The sequence below is a fragment of the Staurois parvus genome, unplaced genomic scaffold, assembly GCF_062004578.1.
Source record: "Staurois parvus isolate SC_StPar_1 unplaced genomic scaffold, SC_StPar_1.0 ptg000330l, whole genome shotgun sequence".
NCBI lineage: Eukaryota > Metazoa > Chordata > Amphibia > Anura > Ranidae > Staurois > Staurois parvus.
In genome coordinates this window covers 12,464-36,348 of record NW_028318126.1, presented here as the reverse complement: position 1 = coordinate 36,348, position 23,885 = coordinate 12,464, and the positions used below count along the sequence as shown (strand labels likewise).

Sequence of the window (23,885 nt, the reverse complement as noted above, 5' to 3'; positions counted from 1 at the left end):
ACTCATGTAATGGATGTGACCCTGGGGGGTGAAAGGTCAAGAGATATTTGAGCAGGATTTATCTGTCTGGAAATACAAGAAGTCCCTTTTTGTTTCTGCAGTGTTAAAATATTCCCATAGCCTGTTGATGAGGCCATGCTATTCATCACACTGAAGGGAGGTAACATACCTGATATGTCAAACCGGTGGGACCACGAGACTGGAAGTACAGGTGGGACTGAAACAATTCCAAGTAACAGTCACTGATATCCTGGAACAATAGGAAAAGAAAAAAAGAAAAAAAAAAAGTTCAGTATCACATAGAAAAAAAAAGTCTGGAACAAGACGGACTGGTTATTAAAGGTGAAGCCACCTCCATAGAAATGGACCACCTAGGCATGAGACAATATTTGAACTGGTAAGTGGTTTCAGCGAGACGTTGGTTATTCTAAAGCAAGCAAAACATACCAAAACCTAAAATTCCAAGTTGAGGTATAACTATACCATTATTAATATTCTTAAAATCCTTCAAAAATAGTTTTAATAATGATAAATATTTCAAAATAACCAATAAACCACTTCATAAGCAGGGGTTTCCCTATTCATCCATGACAGAAGAAAGGCATTCATCTATTAGTTTTCCCAAATCTACGACATTGTTTTAGTCACCACTCTGCCTTAAAACAGGTAGATTTTTTCTAACACAGCCATGAATATAATCGCACTATATGGCTTGTTCAATTAAAAAGTGCAAAAACTGTCACCCAGGACAAGAAGGGTGTTATTGGAAGAATCAGAAGATGAAAACATCAGCAGTCATCTCTTAAAGTGTATGTAAACCTTAACAACGAAATTATTTGCTCTGTTTTGGTCTGATACATATAGCATTGAAAGCAGTTTGTTATGGATGTTCAATAAATGCAAAAAATCCCTGCTGATCCTACCAGAAATCTTGTGAGTTGAAAATTTTGTGTTTCTAGCCTCTGCTGCATTATTAGGTACACTGTCCCCGGCTATCTTTAAGAACTACAGAACACCTACCCCTATGTAATGTGGAAGAGGAGAGGAGGGGTGTTCTGTAGTCCTAAAACACTTCCTGTTCTAAGGTGACAACACTACTCCTCCATTGATACAGTACAGTAAGTGGCCACAGTTGCCCTAGGACAGCATAACCCCTTCTACAATGGAGCTTCTACTCTGTTTTACCTAGGTCATTTTAATATGGTTGTATATGTAAACAAAACATGGTCAAGATATGTAACAGCTTAAAACGTGAAAAATTAAAAGGATCAAAAAGAAATCAATTTACTGAAATTATAACATTTCAGTAAATTGATTTCTTTTTGATCCTTTTAATAAAAAAACTCAGCAGGTCCTATTTTCCATGAATTACTTTTAAAGGGTAACAGAAGTTTCATTAGTCGTTCTGCTAATGTGGTGGGTTACTTTACTATACATAAGATAGGTTTCCATCAGTATGGCTTGCAGCCTCCCACTGCTCTGTTTACATCCCGATAGACTGAGAGCAAGTTGTTCTTGCCCGTCACTACAAAACGCTGTTTGGAGATGGACTGCTCAACTGTAGATGGGCCCATTTCACACCAGTGGACATGTAGCTTGTGCATTTTATTATGGCGGTTTGATGCGGTATGGTGCGTCGCAACGTTCCGTGCAAAAATGCAGCATGTCCGACTTTTTTCAGTACACACCAACACAGTAGGGTTGATTTACTAAAACTGGAAAGTGCAAAATCTGGTGCAGCTGTGCATGGTAGCCAATCAACTTGGCTTGGAAAAATCTGTATGTAAATGGTTAGAAAACTGGCTAAAAGATCGTATTCAAAGAGTAGTGGTTAATGATTCATACTCTGAATGGTCTAGGGTTGTCAGTGGTGTACCACAGGGTTCAGTGGTGGGACCCTTACTCGTTAATATATTTATAAATGATATTGGGTCTGGGAATAAAAATATAGTTTCAGTCTTTGCAGATGACACCAAGCTGTGCAGTGGAATAACATCCTTACAGGATGTCTCCAACTTACAAGCCAACCTCAATGCACTGCTTAATTGGGCAACTATGAGGCAAATGAGGTTTAATGTTGATAAATGTAAGGTTCTGCACTTGGGGGCTAAGAATATGCATGCATCATACATACTAGGGGGGAGTACAACTGGGGGAATCAATGGTGGAGAAGGATCTGGGAGTTCTGGTAGATCACAATCTTAATAATGGCATGCAATGCCAAGCTGCGGAGCAAAATCCTCTCTTGTATTAAAAGAGATAAAGACTCTAGAGAGAGAGAGATCATTTTATCCCTGTACAAATCATTAGTAATACCTCATCTGGAATATGCAGTTCAGTTTTGGGCACCAATTCACAAAAAGAACTTCGGGGAACAGGAGAAAGTACAGAGAAGGGCAACCAAACTGATAAGAGGCATGGAGAAGCTCAGCTATGATGAAAGATTAGAGGAACTAAATGTATTCTCTCTTGAGAAGAGGAGATAAAGGGGGGATATGATCAACATGTATAAATACATCAGTGGTTCATATAGTGAACTCGAAGTAGAGTTATTCACCCTGAGGTCATCACAGAGGACAAGGGGGAACTCTTTACGTCTGGAGGAAAAGAGATTTAATCTCCAAACACAGAAAGGTTTCTTCACAATAAGAGCTGTAAAAATGTGGAATAGACTCCCTCAAGAGTTGGTTCTGGCCAGCTTAGTGGATTGCTTCAAAAAAGGCCTGGATTCTTTCCTAGATACACAGAATATAACTGGATATTAACATTTATAGGTAAAGTTGATCTAGGGAATATCCGATTGCCTCTCAGGGGATCAGGAAAGACGTTTCTTCCCCAGCGGGAGCAAATTGGATCATACTTTTCTGGGGGTTTTTTTGCCTTCCTCTGGATCAACTGTGGGTATAGGATTATAACTTTTTTTTTATTATTATTATTTTATGGTTTAACTGGATGTACTTTTGTCTTTTTTCATCCAGACTATAACTTCTAACTTCAGCTTGTTCTATTAAGCTTTAAAAATAAAACCTGGACGCTGATTGGTTTCTCTGCACAGCTGCACCAGATTTTGCATTCTCTAGTTTTAGTAAAATCAACCCCAGTGTGTTGGTGTGAACTGAAATATTCATACACAGGGCCAATTGCTTTGCCTAGGTCTTAGGACTATGTTGGACAAGGCTTCCCAACAGGGCTGGTGTGAACAAGCCCTTACTATACCATACCAGGCTTTGTTGTGTTAACAAGGAGCCTGTTCTGAAAGTAGAGCAGGCCATACATGGTTCAATTTCTTTTGTTTAATCAATAGATTGAATGAAAGAAAATTAATCGATTCCCCCATCCACATTCAAGGTGGATGGGGGGGAATACTTCCACACTGAACTATTGTTTTCTGACAGCTGGGGCTCCCACACCATCAGATCTCATCAGCACTGCTGGCTATAGCCGGTAGCAATGATCAAGCAACAATTTTCCAACAGGCTGGTTTACAGAAATTGATCGAGAGATCGACTTCCGTACAACCAGCCTGGCCATAGATGGATCGAAATTTGGCTGGTCTTTGCTGAAGTGGCCGAATTTCGATCCATCTAGGGCCAGCTTAAACCTTTGCAGAGAGGTATGATGTCTGCTCTTGATGCCCTATGGGTAATTGGCCATTATGCTACTCCAATGGTTTCAGAACTTGAGATAGATAGATAGATAGATAGATATATAGATAGATAGATAGATAGATAGATACTCTCTCTCTCTCTCTCTCTCTGTATATCTCTATATCTATCTATCTACATATACATACATACACACACACACCCCTAATTAAACATTGATACCCACTGACTTTAAAGAAGGCCAATAACTTACAATACATTTTCAGCAAGTCTGCCAAGCTCGCTGATAATGGAACGGAAGGCTATTATCGATATAAACAAGAAAGGGATGGGCTTTATTAAATCCGTATACACACACAGTGCCGACTCATCCAGACGTGAACTCAAGGATCAAGACAGCGATGTCAGAGATCGGAAGTGAGTCACAGGTAACAACGCATGGTGCTGCGCACACACACAGGAGTAGGGCAGGACTTGTATAAAAGATATGAGTGATGCATAAAGCATGGCCTCTGCAAACAGCTGATCACATTAACCCTTTGTCTTGGGAGGGAATTCAGCAAACTAGTCCAGAAAAGCAGCTTCTCAACCAACAGGGAGATTATATGTAAATCAACTGCCTGCTGCCTGAAGGATTATCTTTCCCATTATTGTAAACAATACACCTCACACCCGCCTGAGGGAAATACCTCACATTTCTAAACTTTATGACCTTCAGAAAAAAATCTGCAATTGCCTTTTATTACGTTAGATTATCATTAAAAGGATCGATGATAACACCTCAGTCTGCAATATCAAGTCATATATACATAATTACACACATCTCCAGCAGCTTTGTATAGTAGCCTCAAAGGGGCATATTTATAGTGAATCTCACATTCAACAAACATTCTTGGCAAAGCTGTACTGTTGCAGCACTTGAGATTGAGGACCAGAATGTGCTGTCTGGCAGTAGTGCCCAGGTCAGGAAACTGGCTGCACAGAATCATAAATCATGTGGCTTGTAAAAAACAGCTTTCAAATACATATTTCAAAAGTAAGGTGGACTCATCCACCTTACCAATCGTTCCATATCTGCCGCCCCTCTCTGTCAATCTCTCCACTGGCTTTCCATTGGCCGACAAATAAAATTCAAAACATTAACAATAACATATAAAACCATTTATAACTCTGCCCCAAATTACATCACCAATCTTGTCTCCAAATATCACCCAAACCGTACTCTCCGCTCCTCGCACAACCTCCTGCTCTCTAGCTCCCTCGTCTGTTCCTCCCATGCACATCTCAAAGACTTCTCCAGAGCATCCCCCATCCTCTAGAACTCTCTACCCCAATTTATCAGACTATCGCCTACTCTGCTCACTTTTAGGCGATCTCTGAAAACCTCTCTTCAGCAAAGCCTATCCTGCCTTCAGCTAACAATGGAATCTTCTCTTCCTCCTACCAGTCCATCCCCCACAGTTATTACCTTTTGTACCTTCCTCTTAGATTGTAAGTTCCAAGGAGCAGGGCCCTCCTAACCCTCTTGTATTGAACTGTATTTATATTGTAAAGCGCTGAGCAAGCTGTTGGCACTATATAAATCCTGTATAATAATAATTTAAATACATGACCCCCCCAATCTGTAGCCTAAGTCCTAATGTCATTCACAAAAGGCGAGAAGTCAGAACAAGGATAATTTGTTTTGATAATTAGCAGGCATGTAGTTATACTTGGCTTGTGCACTAACATTCAGTAGTGAGGGGTCTTTGTAATTTGCTTCTCTCTTTAGATTGAGAGGACACTGGATACTTTCCTAGACTATTAACCCATTTTACGTAGTTTTGGTCTCCCCATTTGGTAATTAGATTATGTAGTTTTGCATTCAGAGGGGGCTCTGAAATTAGTTAACATCTCCTAATGAAATATATATATATATTTTTTTTTTTTTTATTCTTCCCTCATACAATATATACACTCTCCGGCCACTTCATTAATTATGCCTTGCTAGTGCCAAGAAAATATCCCCCACGCCATTACCCCACCAGCCTAAACCACTGATACGGCAGGATGGATCCATGCTTTCATGTTGTTTACTCTAAATTCTGACCATGCCATCTGAATGTCGCAGCAACAAGTCTTCTCATTCTGCTCTGACCTCTGACTTCAACAAGGCATTTTCGTCCACACAACTGTCGCCCACTGGATATTTTCTCTGTTTTTGGACCATTCTCTATAAACCCTAGAGATGGATGTGTGTGAAAATCCCAGTAGATGAGCAGTTTTTGAAATACTCAGACCAGCCCATCTGGCACCAACAACCATGCCACGTTCAAAGTCACTTAAATCCACTTTCTTCCCCATTCTGATGCTCGGTTTGAACTTCAGCAAGTTGTCTTCACCATGTCTATATGCCTAAATGCACTGCATGGAGTTGCTGCCATGTGATTGACTGACTAGCAATTTGTTCTACCAAGCAATTGAATAGGTGTACCTAATATAGTGGCCAGTGAGTGTATATCTCTATTATTTATAATGCCACAATCTATAAAATACATAGATGTGGATAAAACTATAATATATATGGATTTAAAAGGGCAGCAAAGGATATATTATTCACCTGATTATGCTGGAAGCGGAACTTGACCTTGGAATAGTGAATCATTTGCCCCATATTTCGAACAATTGTCTTCTTCTTGCCCTTACGGAAGATGCTAAGGAATCTTTGGTCCACGTTATCCTTTTGTACATCATAGTTAAGGTCCTATGACAAAAAAAAGTTACTAGCAAAGATTTCAAATGCACAGTATTTTAAAAGAAGCCCCCTCACACATCCAGAAAGCAATATGCCAGTATTACCAATACTGCACAACCAAAACATACATTCACCATAATTATTGCTTCACTGCATTTCTCAGGACCATTTTCCTAATGGTGACAACAGTGGACTATGACAGTGGACTATGCCTGCATACTGTGTGTTGAAACAGCTATTTGATTTCTCCACCAGAAGCCTGTATGACAGGTTGGCAATGCAAGATCACAACCGGAAGACAGGAAACCTACAAAGAAAATGTGTTTGAGCAAGGGAACATCATGACCGGATCACCAGGTATTATTTTATAGAAAGCTGCAGATTTAAAAATACAGTAATTTACTTTAAATAAACATTAACATGTAATCGCTTATCTGAGGTGTTGGTGTATGGGTTTTAATGTACTTTAAAGTCCCTTTCAGTGCTGATTTTAAATGAACCCATACAGTGGGTTCCCCCTGCAGTGCATTGGTTAAGTGCTCATTTGGATAAGCCATTTCATGATTATAATATAATTTATGGATTCACCTTGATTGTCAAATTCACCACCATTTTATTGAAAAGGGCATTTTATGGCTATTATATACTTGATTGTTATATCTATTTTATTGGCATACATCACTATATTTGTATGAGATATTTATAGCATGTTTTGTATTTTTATTGTTCTCTTGCATACTAGCCCTGAGGAAGGGAGGTGGCCTTTCCTGCAAAACGCGTTGTCTTACTTGATGCTCTTAACTAATAAAAGCATTTTAAAAAGACCTCTAAGTGATATGAAATTTTATACAGGAGCTCCTCAATACCTACCCTACTGTCTGACTAGAAGGAAGGGAATAGGTACAAATAATTATTTTATCCCTTGCACCTGCAGGCTTCCTCATCTTCGCACTAGTCCCAAAATACCACTTCACTTTGCTGCCTAGGCAGTCAGAGCCATCTGCCATAATCACAAACAATGCAGGAGCAGCAGTCCTGCACTGTACAGGGGGACAGCAATGGCCCACCCTCATTCTGGTCCATCCGTGGTTGCTAGAATAGATTTAACAACAGCCTAAAGTAGAGCTTTAAGATTTGCTGATCCTTTTAAGTGAACTTATATTTTAATGATTGACCTTCTTCTTAAAATGTTAGCTACCGGACTGTCATTCTAGTCCAATGGCTTCAATATACTGACTCAATTACTTTTAACAAGTACACAAAAAAAGTCACAGTTCCTTATCTACATATTTGCTCCAGGTCTATAATTTACACAAAAGACAGCCTAGAATGGAAGCAACCAGGCAACTGTCATTTGCAAAAGTTAGCAATGGCTGACTCCATTTTTTTCTTGTCAGGACCAGTTTCATTTTACGCTATGCTGCTCATAAAAGTTTTTACCGAAACAAATGAAGATACCTGGAACCATTTCCATTATGGTTTGCATTTCTAGCATAGCAATAAAAGAGTTATATCTAGCAGCACATCTCGATAATATTTTTACGGTCAGCAGGATAATGTTCAAAAGGCTGAACTGGTCTGACCCAGTGTTTGGTTTCAGATCCCTGTGCTGATCGTGTCTACATGCCTTTCCCTCATGCTGACCCGCTAATCCCAGGGCATTTTTTGCAGTGGCTCAAGGGTGGTCTTCTAGTGTGAGCGGATGATACTACACAGTTCTATCGTGCATTATCAGGTTTCCGGTTGCGTGTCAAATTGTGAACAGAAAAAAATAAAAAAGTCCTGAGAGAACTGGGACCCGGCTAACTTTTTATTGAATTCTGCTTTCCCATTTCCTAAACTCATTTTCCTAAAACTGATCTGCTGTATCAGTTTCTAAGGACACATGGGTTTACCAACTACACTGTCCAGCTCTGTGGGATGAAATTGGATATGGATGTCAAGTCAACTCTGATTCCAGCTGTACAAGCAGGTCAAGAACTTAACCAGTTATAAAGGACGAAAACATTTAAAGAAAAAAAAAAAAAAAAAAAAAAAAATCAAATATCCAGCAATAAGGCTGTTAATAAAATAATTATTAAAATAATGGCAGCCTGATTATGGTTGTTGTGGACAACATTTTTTTTTCCCAATACCAAAAATTGGAGAATCAAATAGTAGGTGTATTGTCTTTAGTAATTAAAGGCTATGTTCACTTTTGCTAAAATTCAGCTCCCCTATGTACCAATATACTATTACTGTACCTCAGTCAGAGAAAAATAAACGCTTTCTTTGATTTTGAGAACAAGGCCTTACCTTAGCCCTTGTTATATTTCTTAGAAAGCTTCATCACTGGCTGATATGAGGATGTAGGACAGAGAGACCAATAAGACACCAGTTTACTAGCTGATCTCATTGGCACACACATCCTACACAGAAATCATTAAAATACACAACCTTCACAAATTAACTATTTTTTAACAGCATCCCCAGGATCTCTCTATGCGAGCATTTGCCTGGCTTCTCCAGTGTCTCTTCAGACAGGCTCAGGCCGCATGCTAAACTCCCTGGGGCTGCATGCAGCCCACGGGACACCCCTGATTTAGTACAAGGGCTTGTCTGAGTGGATATAGAGTGACTGAATAGATTGTGTGTCCTCCTATTATATAGTTTTGGTAAATCTAAAGGAGGTTATAGAGAGATTGTATAGTGTATGGTCACATTTATACACCTAAGACTACCTAGTTGCTTGTCATTATGGCAAACCAAACACAGAAGCAAACACACATTTTACCACATGAAAAAAACGGTTGATAAATGCAGCAAAATGCACAGTAAAAAACATGCAACTCGCACCACACCAAAATGTCCCATGACCAACATGTAGCACAGCCTGTTGAAATCAGCAGGCTGCCCTACGTGTGTCAATGGAAAAATTAGTCAAAAAAATGTGCTCCCTCTACTCTAAGTGTGAATGGGGCCTAAAAGTGAAATCGCTTTGTTTACACAGAACAACCAGGCTCCATTCACATCTGTGCATTTCCAAACGCATGGCAATCTGCATAGAAAATGCATGCTTTGCCATGCGTTTCAGAAACATGTTGCAAATATTCAACGTGCTTGTGTTGTCATTACATGATAAAGGCACCTCAAGTGCAGCAAACACACCAAAAACTGCGGTAATGCAACGTGCTCCGCTCCAAAAAAGTCCTGGAGCTTCTCTGGGGTGATTGTTGCGTGTAGACGTGAATGGGCTGCCCTATGTGTGACGAGTGAAAAAGCTCCAAAAACACCCAAAACAAACGCAAGTGGGAATGTGAGTTTTGCTCCATCCACTCCATCCTATGTACTTTGAATAAAGATGGTCATACACTAAGCAATGTAATTGTACAATCTCTGTACAATATCCTTTAGATTTACCAGAACTATGGAATAGAAGGACACACCTGAACAATCCATTCAATTTGTATCAAATCAGACAGGCCCTTGTACTACATAGCTGATTGGAGATCTAAAAGAGATTTTACAATCAGACGGTAAAGAAAGTTGGTGGGAGGTAGTATTGTAATGAGGGAGGTGTGGTCCAGAGTGGTGAACACGTCCTATCACACCCTCTTCTGTGATGCAACAAGGAAGTGAAGGCTTCTGAGAGATGGCCTCCAGCAGGGGTGTCCAAACTTTTTTCAAAGAGGGCCAGATTTGATAAAGTGAAAATGAGTGAGGGCTGACCATTTTGCGGCAAAAAAAAAATAAAAAAATGAATGGATAACAGGAGCGACTGATATTGGTCATAACATATTTGAAATCTGTACTGGTTTCTCCCCCCCTAAAAAAAAGAAAAAAAGTGAAATTACTCTCACTGATTTCCTTCAATGCTTGAGAAGGGAGCGCACCTTTGCCTTTCATCGGCCTTGGGCATGCTCTGAAACGTGTCGCACTGCATACTGGACATCCCTACGTCATCAAGCTGACATCAACGTTGCACACCAGGGTGGGCTCCCTGTGAACATCTCGAGTCTCCTCCAGTGCTTACTATGGCGTATACATGGAGGACACTGCCATGTCCTTCGCTTTCACCACATATGCCTAAGCCTTTTGTTTTCTTTCATCATGTGTTTCTCTTTATGTTCCTCAATAAATGTACCACATATTGCACTTAGAGGCACTTTTCTCCTTTTTAGATATTGGCAAATTACCTGTGGGGCCATATTAATCATGATTAAGCACGAGATCCTGTGAAACGCGTTAACAGGTCCTGTATTCATGTGCTGGTGTTTTGTGTGTCCTATGGATCAATAAATACACATTATATCCATCTATCCTCCAGTGTACGGCTGACCCTTCTTCCTATTGCATCGTGTGTTGGTGGCGAGCCAGAGCCTGCACCTGTTGTGGATTGATCTGGATTCTTTACCTGAGCGGTATACCTTTGTTCTTTGGATGGGGCCGTATTAAACTGGAATATGGGCCACAATTGGCCCGCGGGCTGGATTTTTGGACATGGCTGGCGTACAGGAAGTGAATGCTGAGTGACAATCTACAGGAAGTGATGGAATCTAAAAATCATTTCAAAATTTCAGATAATCTGACAAAACTTTAAACCTCCTGTGGTGAGGTATGTGAGAGTAAAGCACATCAGGATGGCTGGGCAAAAAAATTGCATTGGAAAATGCTTCTATTATGAAAAGTGAGATTCTACCCAAAAAGGTGAAGCTTTCCTTTAAGTTATAGGGTACCCAGAGACAGATGACAGTTTTCCAGTCTGGTCATTTTTAGATGGATCAGGGGACAAACTAAAGCAGGCCATAGACAAGTCAAAAATCGAACAAAACTTCGCATCTTTAGCGTACCACAATCAAATGTGCCTGTTTCAACATGCTGGGTTTGTTTTTTTTCCAGAAAATCGAAACAATTGGCATAATCGTATGAGCCATTTTAGTTTTTTCGATCGCCAGAACTTTTGTTTTTCAACTCGTCTATAGCCTGCTTAAGATTTATGGGGCACCTGAGGTCTCCACTGCCCAAAGCTTATCTGGAAGAATAGCGGTCAAAATGTTTAGAAAGCCTTGTCCAATTACTGGTATCTTCAGTGCTCCTCCCTTGCCTCTCTCCATAGGAATACACAGGATGCATTCCCCAATATGACCATTCACATTAAGGGGAACAATGGCATCAAAAGAGACGGCTTGTGTCTTGGGACAGTTTTTAGGATACTTGAACATAATGTAGGGTTTACCAGACTAAGGAAGTCTATTCCCCCCCCCCCCCCTCCCCAAAAAAAAAAAAAACAGTATATATGTTCCTCAATGAAAAGACAATACTCTCCAAGATAATTTATTTAAAACAAATGTGCCTGCAATGGTATCAAAATTATGTTACCATGCACAGGTAAGATGCAAATGGAAAATATTAACACAAAAAACACTCAACCAATAGAAAACTGCCAAAATTTTCCAGCCCTACAGAACAAATTTATATATTTTTATATATATATATATATATATATATATATATATATATATATATATATATATATATATATATATATATATATATATATATATATATATATATAGACCATTCATACAAATGATCATATTTAATGGACCAAACCTTCAATAAAACATGCCCAGGCTTCCACCTGTCTATTGGAAAGCCTTATGCAGGCCATAGACAGGGAGAAAACCGGCTGTTTTTTTGTTTTTTTTTGAAAAAGGAAAAATCGGTCGTTCAATCAGCCGACATTACCACTATTGGTAAAAAAAAAGGTCGGCTGATTTTCGTCCTGTCTACGGCCGGCAATTATATAGAATATACGCAGAAGAAGAAGAAATAGAATATGAAGAAGAAGAAATAGAATACAAATAAAAAGAAGAAATAGAATATGCAGAAGAAGAAATAGAATATGAAGAAGAAGAAATAGAATACAAATAAAAAGAAGAAATAGAATATGCGGAAGAAAAAGTTGCAACATAGTATCTATTTGTATCCATTTCAGATACAGATGTTTCTATTCGGATACAAATAGATACAACGTTGCTAAACTTTTAAATGTCAAATATAATATCGGACTGAAATGCTTTTTTTTTTCTTCTTCATATTCTATTTCTTCTTTTTCTTATTCTTCTTCATATTCTATTTCTTCTTTTCATTCATATTCTATTTTTTTCCTTTTCTGCTTTTCCTTCTTTCATGTCACTGCTCATGCGCATTTTTAAATATCAGAAAAAGATCGGCAAATTGTCCATCATTGCTGCGAAAATTGGCAGAACAACAAATTTGGCTGATTGTTTTCCAGCAGGACCGATAATCTAAAAAGGTAAAAAAAAAATCACGAAAAACGGCCGACCGATTACCGCACTAACGATCTGAAAATCGGCCGATTTTTTTTTCGGCCGATTTTCGGTCGTTTTTCATCTCATCTATGGCCCGCATTAGATTTCATTCTCTTACTAGTAGAGAAAGAGCACCTGGAACCTCTCTGACCGCTATCAGCAACAGACACATTGATTTTTTTTTTCTCTTTAGCAGCTTTAGACCCTGAATGAGTTGAAGAGTGCTGTAACTTGCCGCGAATGTGACAAGGACAATTACCTACCTGAGCGCTTAACTCATAATACAATAGAAAAGGGTAAGAAAAGCGCCCGCCACACCTCATGTCTGCTCTGTATAACTCCTGCTAATCCTCCCTCTATGCCAGATGACAGACAGATTGTTGTCAAAATGCTAACAGATTACCAAGAAAAACAAATCTTGTGTGTTTGAAAGCAAACAGAATGATGGTATATTAATAGTCGTCTCTTTGGAAAGGGAACTGCTCAGTTCACTGGCGTTTTATAAACAAAAAGAGCAAAAAGAACGGCACCGAAGCTCTGTTTTTTTAATCCATTATTTCTATTCTGCAAACTCTTCCGGGTAGAACTCTTATTCCTAGTTTTCATGTTCATAAAATTAAACGTTCTACATGTTTACACTAGGTATGGTGCTATAAAAGATGTTATCGAAACTGAATTATCAAGCAGTTCATGCCGTACAGAGTCCAGTAGCTGCTCAGGGTCTAGAGCCAATTGAAGCTGCAAGACAAGTTTGGTGGAAGCCGTAGGACAGTGATAGACGGGTTTACCAAGGATGAAAATAAATGAGGCTATTGTGCCCGAGCCTTAGTCAACAATCAGTGCAAGATACAAAGTGCAAGGATCATTGGATTTAGTACTTTTATTACTTTTCTTTTTTTTCCCTTTCTTAATCTTTAACTACCTCAAGGAGGACCATTGCCTTCGTAACATCAGATCGACCATTTGTTAAATGTATTAAATTCTATATAAATTGGTACGTCTTTCAGATCTTTATACCTGAAGCCATTACCAATGTAACATTGCTCATTTACACACAAACATGTTTTGAGAGATGAGATGTGTATATGGCCTTCAGACAACAAGCCCTATTATGTTGTTAAAATACACAGTACATACAATGGATGGCGTGCCAGCTTCTATGGGTTGTCACATTTTTACATATAAAATCTAAAAGTTCAAACAGAATATTATACAAGAAGCAAAATGCAGTAACGCCTAAGGCTCCATGCACACTGGGCGTTTTAATAACGCTGGTTGTGTTAGCTGTGTAAAGTCACCTTAAAATGCAAGTTTTTCAGTGTTTTTGCATTAGAGTTTAGCTGCACTTGCAGTTTTCTAGCATTTTATTTTTACCCCCCAAATTTTTTTTTATTTTTGCTCAAAAAAAAAAAAAAAAGTACAAAAACAGTGATTTGCAGTGTTTTTCAGCATTAGAGCATTTTTTACAGCTAAAAAAAACCCCTCCTCTATAAACCCACTAATTTTTGTTCCAGCCCAAAAACACTGATTACAGCCTATATGTGCATGGACACATAGGATAACATGCTGGGGAGTTTTTTGGCTTTTGGCGTTTTTCCCTACAGCCAGTAAACAGCAGCTGTAAATATGTTCAGTGTGCATGAGGACTAAAAATCAAAATTCACATTACCAAAGTCAAACCAGTATGCTGTGCCCAGGCGTCCATGTCTTTGCAAATTGTACGTAAAAATGCTCCTTACTATGACAAAAATAATATAAATGCTCCATACTTCACGTACCACTATATAGTCAAGGAGCATCTCCTTGGGCTCAGACCTTTCATTTTACATTAGGGATCCATTCATGGACATTCAGTAACCACGAACAACAGATCACAATTTACATTACTGAAGCTAGACCAATTAGAAGACTATGGCCTCTTTCACACGGGCATTCTGAATATCTGATTTTCATCTGTCCATTTACGGATGAAAAACGGACCCTTGTGTATTTCTATGGACTTGCGGATGTAAACAGATGAACATCTGTGTACATCAGTTAATGTCCACATCTGTTTTTCTGAACAAAAGAAAACACTATTTTTCTTCCGCAAAAAAACCCCGAAACGGTCCAAAAACAAATGTAAACCGTGAGCTGAACTGAAGAAAAAAAAAATGGAACGCCTGTTTGAAAGGACCCTATGGGGTTGATTTACTAAAACTAGAAAGTGCTAAATCTGGTTCAGCTGCGCATGATAGCCAACCAGCTTCTAACTTCAATTAAGCTTTGACAAAATAAGTAAATAAATCAAAAGTTGATTGCTTTCTATGCAGAGCTAGTAGAGTAGATGGCATTGACTGATATAATCGCTAGTGATCTGTCGCGGCTACAAATCAATCTTGTGCTACATCATTCCGTTACACGATACAAACTGCCAACTTGAAACGCACAACAAAATTAAAAAAAATAAATAATGCAAATTGCTGCATAAATGGGATATGAAACTCTGTAAATACCTATGATTTCTTCTGTGAGAAATTGTAAAAAACATGCTTAATTGACAGTCGATTCAGGAAATATTCTGCATAAAGCAGATACAGCCAACATATAAATTGTCAATAGCTGGAAATCAGAGGAATGCATAATTGGGTGACTCTTTCACACCCATACAATTACACAGATCACAAGTCACATATCTGGAGACATCCGCGCCTTTAACAATCAGGTTCCCCAAGCTCAAGCTAAGATTTTAGCTGATCAGTTGCCCAGCGGAATGTGGAACTGGATAAAAGAACAGCCCACCCCACCAAGGAATGCCCAACTCTCCATTGTATGTCACTACAAACGAGTACTACAAGGATGACTAAATCAAATGATCTTGGATACACACTATGGAATGGAATGACATACAAAGAGAGGGGGGGAAATAAAATCAAAGTGCAGTCAGCCATACTGTATCAGGAAACACATTAAGAAAAAGCATACCCATCAGCTACTCAGGTCTGCAGTTTTATAAAAAATATTGGGTCAACTTTTTTGCCTGAAACTTTGCTCCTTTCATATGATAAACAAGCAAGCAGAGGATGTCCTACTGGCCATTCTGCAGGATAATCAGAAGAATCAGATGTCCGGTATAAAGAAAGAATCAAACAATAAAATGGAAATCTCTGATCCTGGCTGACAAAGTGTTATTAAACCCAGGATCCTGCATTCACTATATCTGGTCTCCCACAGTACACACAACATGGAAGTGCAATTATTTTAGCAAATATAAACCGCTAAATACCTTTTCTCATCAGCAGTTAGAGCAGTCTTGTGACCTCTATCAGTGTTCAGCCGAGCACTGGTTAAAGCTTGTAAGAATTTTCATTTTGCCCAAGAAAGATGCAGAACCCGACCTCTGTCTGGACAGTGCTGATTGGCCATGTGCTGGTCACATGCACTCCAGCAAGAAAAAACAAAAACACACACAACCTCTTTAGAAATACACACCAAACTGAGCATGTGCAGAGTGTCTCCACATGATATGTCTAATGAGATAAGAGGGGGGGACACTGGAAGAAGGAGGGATCAGAGAAGTCAGGATCAAACAGTATTTTTACACAATGCCGAGGATTAACCCCTTAGATTCCACAGTGGGTATAACAATCATGCTTTACTGCATATACAGAATGACTTCACTGTTCTGGGTTTAGTAACACTTTAACACTTTTGACATTTAATGCAGTCAGCCAATTGGCTGAATTGGACAAATTTATAGCTATTGGCACAGTGGCTTAGTGGTTAGCACTTCTGCCTTGCAGTAATTGGGTCATGGGTTCAATTCCCAACCATGGCGCCTCCTGCATAGAGTTTGCATGTTCTCCCTGTATTCGCGTGGGTTTCCTCCGTGTACTCCGGTTTCCTCCGACGGTCCAAAGACATGCTGGTCAGCATAAGAATGTCTACAAGTAGTAGAGATGATAGTCAACTAATCTGGCTACAAAAAGAACATGAGATGATCTTCACAACATAGGCATATTAAAAAGCAACAAGCAAACCAATACAACTTTATTATATTGGACTTCCCCTTCCCTCTAACCTAAAATTATTTTAAAATGTCCAGTGTAAGACATACATTTCCGACCAAAACATGGATGAAAATTAAATTTTGATTGTTGGTGAATAAGTCCTATAAAGCAGCCAACGTGTTGGCCAGGCTGTCATAGCTGCTAGCAAATACCTTCTCCCGATGAGGGAAGCCTTCCCCACCAGGAGAAGATTTTTGCTAGCGGGCTCCGCGGGAGGGATTCCCCTGTCAACACTGGCTGGTTGCAGAAAATAAATCCGCACCGTCTATGGCCTGCCTTATTTATTAATATGGCCCATGCTTGCTTACAGCAGGCACTCTCAGCTCAGGTTTTACTGTCTACTAGTAACTAGGCCATACTGAACTATATGGCTGCTCCTATTCTTAATATATCTCCTGTTCTAAATAGCTATGCTTGGATGTTCTACAAAGTAATTCACAATCTTTTGATCAGTTTGAAAAAGTTAATTTAATTGGCACGTAACATAAATAACATCCACCAGTTCTTTCTGAGTCAACGGATCCCGCCTGCCCAGAAGCAGCAATTGTGTGCGGAACATTGAGTGAGCGTGCACAGCAGGGGGACTCCTCCTAATGCTTATTACACATGTTGGAATAAATAAAGTGGACAATAGTCCCAAGCCAATTAAAACATTGGGGTGTTACAGCTGGCTTGTCCTATAGGGCAATCATAGGACAGCAAATAAGCTGACATCATGAAATAATCACAAAAAGATATTAAATTATTTGACATGATTTGTACACATCTAGTTGGATTTTTAAAGTGGAACTTCAGCCAGAAAATTAGGTCCTGCTAGATCACTTCATGCTGACCCCTTTTCAAGGTATAGCTATGTAAAACATTAAAAATAAGTGCCTATACGGTTTAAAATCCAGAAATACACTGTCTCACCATGCTCTGCACATGCTCAGTTGCTGTCTATTCATTCACTGTGCCTAAAATGTAGAGGCCGATCTACTGACAGCCTAAAGATTTACTGCTGCTCAGGGGCTCTGAACTCCAGCAAAATGGCAGCCTCCAGCAAAAAGAAACAGGAGCAATGCTGGAGGCAATTTAAAGAACACTCATTTTGGTAGAATTATTATTATTGTGGAACATATGCTCCTTGCTAAAGAACATTTTTTTAACAAGTTGCAATGGGTAAGCACAACGTATTCCAGCCATGTATTAAAAATCATCAAGGTGTAGTCAAGGCAAAACCCTTTTCTCTAGTTTTGCATACAGTGGGGGAGTATTAAAGCCCATCAAGTACACTACTCTATATACTATATCCAAATCTAAGAAAAAGGATTTCAGCTGGATATTCATGTATTTTATTACCTGAATCGAAAGGTGGCCACAGAGACTGTTCAAACTCGAGGGTCCATTCACAGAGTAGTGTATTTCCAAGGTGGATACATCTAGAGGTTTGTAATCAATGGTCAGGCTGACACGGTCCACATTTCCACACACAAGGAAAAGTGTAGACACGACAAAGCACTGTAGAAAGTTTGTGTTTATTGCTGCTCATCTATTCCTAAATGCAGGAAATCGCTCCTTGTGCAACTACATGCACACAGCTTCAGAGCCCGCCATTGATGTGCACAGACTGTGCGGCCACAGCTAATCGCAAACACCTGTCTTTAACCACCACACAAATGCGCTGACCTGAGCGGTGTATGGCCCAGGAATGATCCCTTAAGTGGGCAATAGATGGATCAAAATTCAGCTGGTTCAAGAGGACCAGCCAAGTTTAAATGCATGTCTAGTGCCTCCCAATTCACAGAAGTCAGTCTAATGCAGCCTTTCTCAACCCTGAGGTGCCTTGAGGTTTCTTCAGGGGTGCCTTGGCATAATGTCCAAAAATTCCATAAAAAAACTTGTATACAAGCCATCGGGTGAAACAAGCCTGCCTTTTAGTTACACAAAGCCACCAGTTTTCATTGTGCACCATTACAACCCTCTAGCCACCAGCATCCAGACAACCAATGACATTGTCAGTTGATAAGGATGATGTCAGCTGGCTGCCCAGCATCCTAGTTTTACCCTCCCCTGCCCCTCTCAGTCAGTGCTAGGGTCACATTAGCTCAGTGATGGAGAAAAACTGATGGAGAGGAGAAACACTGGAATACTAGTCAGTACCAGTATGCAAAAGTGTATTTGCTTTGGAAGAATAAATCACCTCTAATGTTGGGTATCCTACATGTGTGGATGTTGCGGCATTATATAAAACTATTAGAATAGTTTTTCACATTTTAGAATGGGGTGCCTCGGGACTGTCCATAATTTTAGAGGGTGCCTTGACTGAAAAAAATTTGAGAAACACTGGTCTAATGATCGGCTCCTGTCAAATGCACTTGGTGCAAAAATTTTCTCGATTAGCAGTTGCAGCTGCTGATCAGTGAATTCTGACAGCAGAGAGTCCCGACTGTCAGACTACAATGGCACAGCAAAGAAGAGTCCTCTATTCACCTAGATTGTGTGGATGGAGGAATCAATTTGTTGTTTTCCATTCAGCCCGCTGGCTGAACAAAATAAAACGATCCACCAATGGCCAACCTTAGATAACCAACAGCTAGATAGTGTCAGGGCACAGCTAACCAATACAGTATATACTCAATTAGGAAGGCCTTCAATATACATACCCTGTTTCCCCTAAAATAAGGCCTACCCATAAAATAAGACCTAGTGCTATTTTTGGGAATTGCTAAAGTATAAGACCTACCCCGAAAATAAGATCTAGTTGTGATCAGGGCTTTTTTTCAGCCGGAACATGGCGGAACGCCATTCCACCTCCTCCAGTACTGGCCCTGCGCACACCCATATCTACTGTCTCTTATAAACACAGAAGCACGGCTGAAGTGACAGCACCATCCACTCCCACAGAACCTCCCTACCTCTGTACTCACTGTGGGACAGGGAAGGAACAGATATCTGTGGGCGCAGTATGCAGTGCGTTTAGGGGCGGGGCATCTCCTCCTAATGCATGGAAGCCGATGCCCCAGGGGTGATCACCGGCCAGTGGGGAAGAGGTGGAGTGGTAAGTGCACTTGGTGCACTGTATGGGAAGATAGGACCCGAAATGGGAGTTACTGTAGAGAGGGGCCGGCTGCTGACAGCTGTGTTTTGCAAAGCTAGCTAACCATATGAGGGCAGTGGAGGGGGAGGGGGGATGTGCAAAGGTGAGCTACAGTCAGGTGTTCCAGAGGTAAATTGAGTCAGGTGAGTGACAGACAGAGGGCATAGGTGAGCTGCGGCTGGGGGGTGCAGAGATGAGCTGAGTTGCAACCCACCTTTGCACCCCCCGGCCACGGCTCAGCTCTGCAACCCCCCCCCCCCGGCCACGGCTCAGCTCTGCAACCCCCCCCCCGGCCGCGGCTCAGCTCTGCTACCCCCCCCCCCCCCCCGGCCACGGCTCGGCTCAGCTCTGCAAACCCCCCCCGGCCACGGCTCGGCTCAGCTCTGCAACCCCCCCCCGGCCACGACTCAGCTCTGCAACCCCCCCCCCCCGGCCACGGCACAGCTCTGCAACCCCCCCCCCCCCCCGGCCACGGCACAGCTCTGCAACCCCCCCCCCCCCCCGGCCACGGCCCAGCTCTGCAACCCCCCCCCCCCCCCGGCCACGGCCCAGCTCTGCAACCCCCCCCCCCCCCGGCCACGGCCCAGCTCTGCAACCCCCCCCCCCCCCGCCGGCCACGGCTCAGCTCTGCAACCCCCCCCCCCCCGCCGGCCACGGCTCAGCTCTGCAACCCCCCCCCCCCCCCGCCGGCCACGGCTCAGCTCTGCAACCCCCCCCCCCCCGCCGGCCACGGCTCAGCTCTGCAACCCCCCCCCCCCGCCGGCCACGGCTCAGCTCTGCAAACCCGCCACGGCTCAGCAACCCCGCCACGGCTCAGCTCTGCAACCCCGCCACGGCTCAGCTCTGCAACCCCCCCCGGCCACGGCTCAGCTCTGCAACCCCCCCCCCCCCCCCCGGCTACGGCTCAGCTCTGCGTCCCACATCTGCAACTCACCCCTGCACCCTGCCTGTGGCTCATATCTCCACCCTGCCTGTGGCTCATATCTCCACCCTGCCTGTGGCTCATATCTCCACCCTGCCTGTGGCTCATATCTCCACCCTGCCTGTGGCTCATATCTCCACCCTGCCTGTGGCTCATATCTCCACCCTGTCTGTGGCTCATATCTCCACCCTGTCTGTGGCTCATATCTCCACCCTGTCTGTGGCTCATATCTCCACCCTGTCTGTGGCTCATATCTCCACCCTGTCTGAAACTCACCTGTCAAGTCACCTCTGCAACACCTGACTGCAGCTCACAACTGTCATCAGCCGGCCCTCTCCATAGTAACCCTCATCAACAACTGCCTGCAGCTCACCTGTGCACCCCCTGTCCACACCTGGACATTAAAAAAAATAAGACCTACCCTGAAAATAAGACCTAGTGTGTTTTTTTTTTAGCAAAAAAAATATAAGACAGTGTCTTATTTTCGGGGAAACACAGATAGCTGTTTTGTAGATGGAAAGCAGACAGGTTACAATAAAAATAATCCCCTTTTTATAATGCAATTAGCGATCTTATATGTATCTTCAGATACTGAATCCCTATAGTGCTATTTTTTCCCAAGTGCTAATTATGCGACGCTCAGTGAAACACATCAGGTCCTGTGTAACACCTTTATCTTTCAGTCTAAGAAAAAAAAGTGACAAGTGGAAGGAAACTGGCCCTCTGACACATTGAAGGCAGCCGAATTGGAGCCAGCAGGAAAGTTACACAGGCTGTGGAAATAACAAAAGGTGCCCTACCTCCGCTCAAGCCTGACTTCAAATAAAACAGATTAGTCTAACACCCCCACTGATCAGGTGTTGGAGTCACAGTGCTGTTTGGCTGGACACAGCTGGAGTGTGTGACATGTGGAAGCTCTATACAAAAATAGGCAAAGTAACAGGACCAAAGCTGGCTATACAATGAGAGAATTTCGGATGGTTCCTGGTGAATTTGGCCATACACCAGTATAATTGCATTTTAAAAATGTCCAATTTTAGAATGTTTGTTCCATTGTCTAACGGTTAGAAGGGTCAAATCAACATTCGTTTTTTACTTTAGTGATGAATATTCAAAAAGGAGTGGGGACTCACATATTCGCAAACAAATTCTAATTGTCATGGTGTTTTTCATTTGGAAAAATCATACATAAAATAAACCAGTTGAATACAACTGGAAGTCCATTCAAACAGAAGGTCAGGATGAAACTTGAAAGGATTTTGAGTATAATGAAAGGACTCATTCTACTGATGGCAAGGAAGAATCTTCTGACAATTTGTTTTATGAACGCTTAAACAAAAATTCTAACCAGGTATGATTAGCTTAAAGTGGTAGTAAATTCTGTATTATTACCTACAGGTAAGTTTATAATAACGCTTACTGCAGGTAAAATGAATATCTCCTAAAACATGCACCGTTTAGGAGATATTCCAAACAGCAGCAGCCGGAGACATCACATGCGCATGCGATCAGAGGAAACGGCATACTCATGCTATTCCTTCAGAGCTGTGTGCCGTGCCAAGGGCTCCTGTGTGTGTGAGCAGAAGGGACGTCATCATGGCTTGGCCTGTCAGATGGTCGGAGTCTGCAAACCCAGAAGGAGGACCGGGTGAAGATGGAAACCCGGTTAGCGGTGACAGCGCTCCACTAGAGAGCTTTGTTTAAAGGCAAGTATTTCATAATGTGCTTGTATGCGATCCATACTAGCACATTATGACATTACCTTACAGGGGGAACCCCCCCACAAGAGTCTTTACTACTGCTTTAAGCCAACCCCAGAGAAGTACTAGGACATACAGGGCAAATGACTACACGAGATCAGATGCATGCTATAGCTGAACACGGTTTTTTACTTATCTTCTGCACCTGCAGGCTTCCTAATCTCCATGTGACCAGTCCCCAAAAAAACTTTTCTTTGTAGCTCTGTCATCACCGGACGTCATTAAAAAGCATTTTTTTTACTTACCTTATCTCTTGCACCCGCAGGCTTCCTACTCTCAATGTGACCGATCCCTAAAAAACAGTTTTCTTTGTAGCTCTGTCATCTGACGTCATCACGTACAATGCAGGACCAGGAAGGCACAGGCAGACTGCTTGCTTTCCAGACACACATCCCTGGGTGCATACTGCCTCTAAACCTTAGTACCACTTGGTTCACTGTCCAGATGCACAGCTTTAAGCTTCACAGGTTGCCGGCGGCGGGGCTAAACGGTGCACTTTTGCCTTCCGCCAGCACCAAAACATGCCAGTTCTCATTCACCAGGGATAAACGGCCATTATACATGAGGCCTCAATGTATGATCAATGGCCTTTACATCTGTGGTAGAGAGCCATGTCAACTGACCCTAAAACTCAGGGAGTCAACCTGTATGTTGTATAAATGTATTATTTATTTCAGGTACTTATATAGCGCTGTCAATTTACGCAGCACTTTACATATATATTGTACATTCACATCTGTCCCTAACCCTCAAGGGGTGTACATTCTAAAGTCCCTAACTCACATTCATACATACACATACTAGGGCCAATTTAGACAGGAGCCAATTAACCTACCAGCATGTCTTTGGAGTGTGGGAGGAAACCCATGCAGTCACAGGGAGAACATGCAAACTCCAGGCAGGTGGTGCCGTGGCTGGGATACGAACCAAGGACCCTAGTACTGCCAGGCTGAGGTGCTAACCTTTTAGCCACTGTGCTAAAATTCCTCTTATTCACCCAAGAGCTTAAACCAGCCCTCTCATAGTTATATGTAGTTATCAGGTGAACCATACAGTCCACATTTGTTCATATGTTTAAAAATACAATAAATGTGAATTTTGCGGTATTGCTTACGGTTTCCTAAATTGCTCACATGTACAAATGATCATTGGACAGCACTACTTCTTTTCTCAAACACATTGGTTAGAATTCTGTGGTTTTGTTTTTTCAATGTAAAAAGTAACCAGTACCAATTTTAAGCCACCCCCTTTACCAATTTAGCCACACCTAGTCCTTGCCACATTACATGCCACTTCCTTATCCCCCTATACACTGTTCTCCCAGGCTGACATCTCTCTCGTTGGTGTTGCATCTCAGTAGGAGCAGATTGTATAGCCTTTGCTCAGGAATGACCCGCGCTGCATATACATTACATCCCATGT

The 23,885-nt window shown here is 41.6% G+C and overlaps 1 protein-coding gene across 1 annotated transcript in view; it reads right to left on the bottom strand.

The window, feature by feature from the left end:
- LOC149457272 (pleckstrin homology domain-containing family N member 1-like) overlaps positions 1-6,367 on the bottom strand; it is a 35,173-nt gene extending 28,806 nt beyond the window's left edge. The window contains exons 1-2 of the mRNA XM_089683956.1: positions 6,205-6,367; positions 170-250 (exon numbers count right to left, since the gene is read on the bottom strand). Of these exons, the coding sequence (XP_089540082.1) occupies positions 170-250; positions 6,205-6,258 (135 nt within the window). The 5' untranslated portion in view covers positions 6,259-6,367. The remainder of the gene's footprint in view (positions 1-169; positions 251-6,204) is intronic.
- Between the last annotated feature and the right edge of the window lie 17,518 nt (positions 6,368-23,885).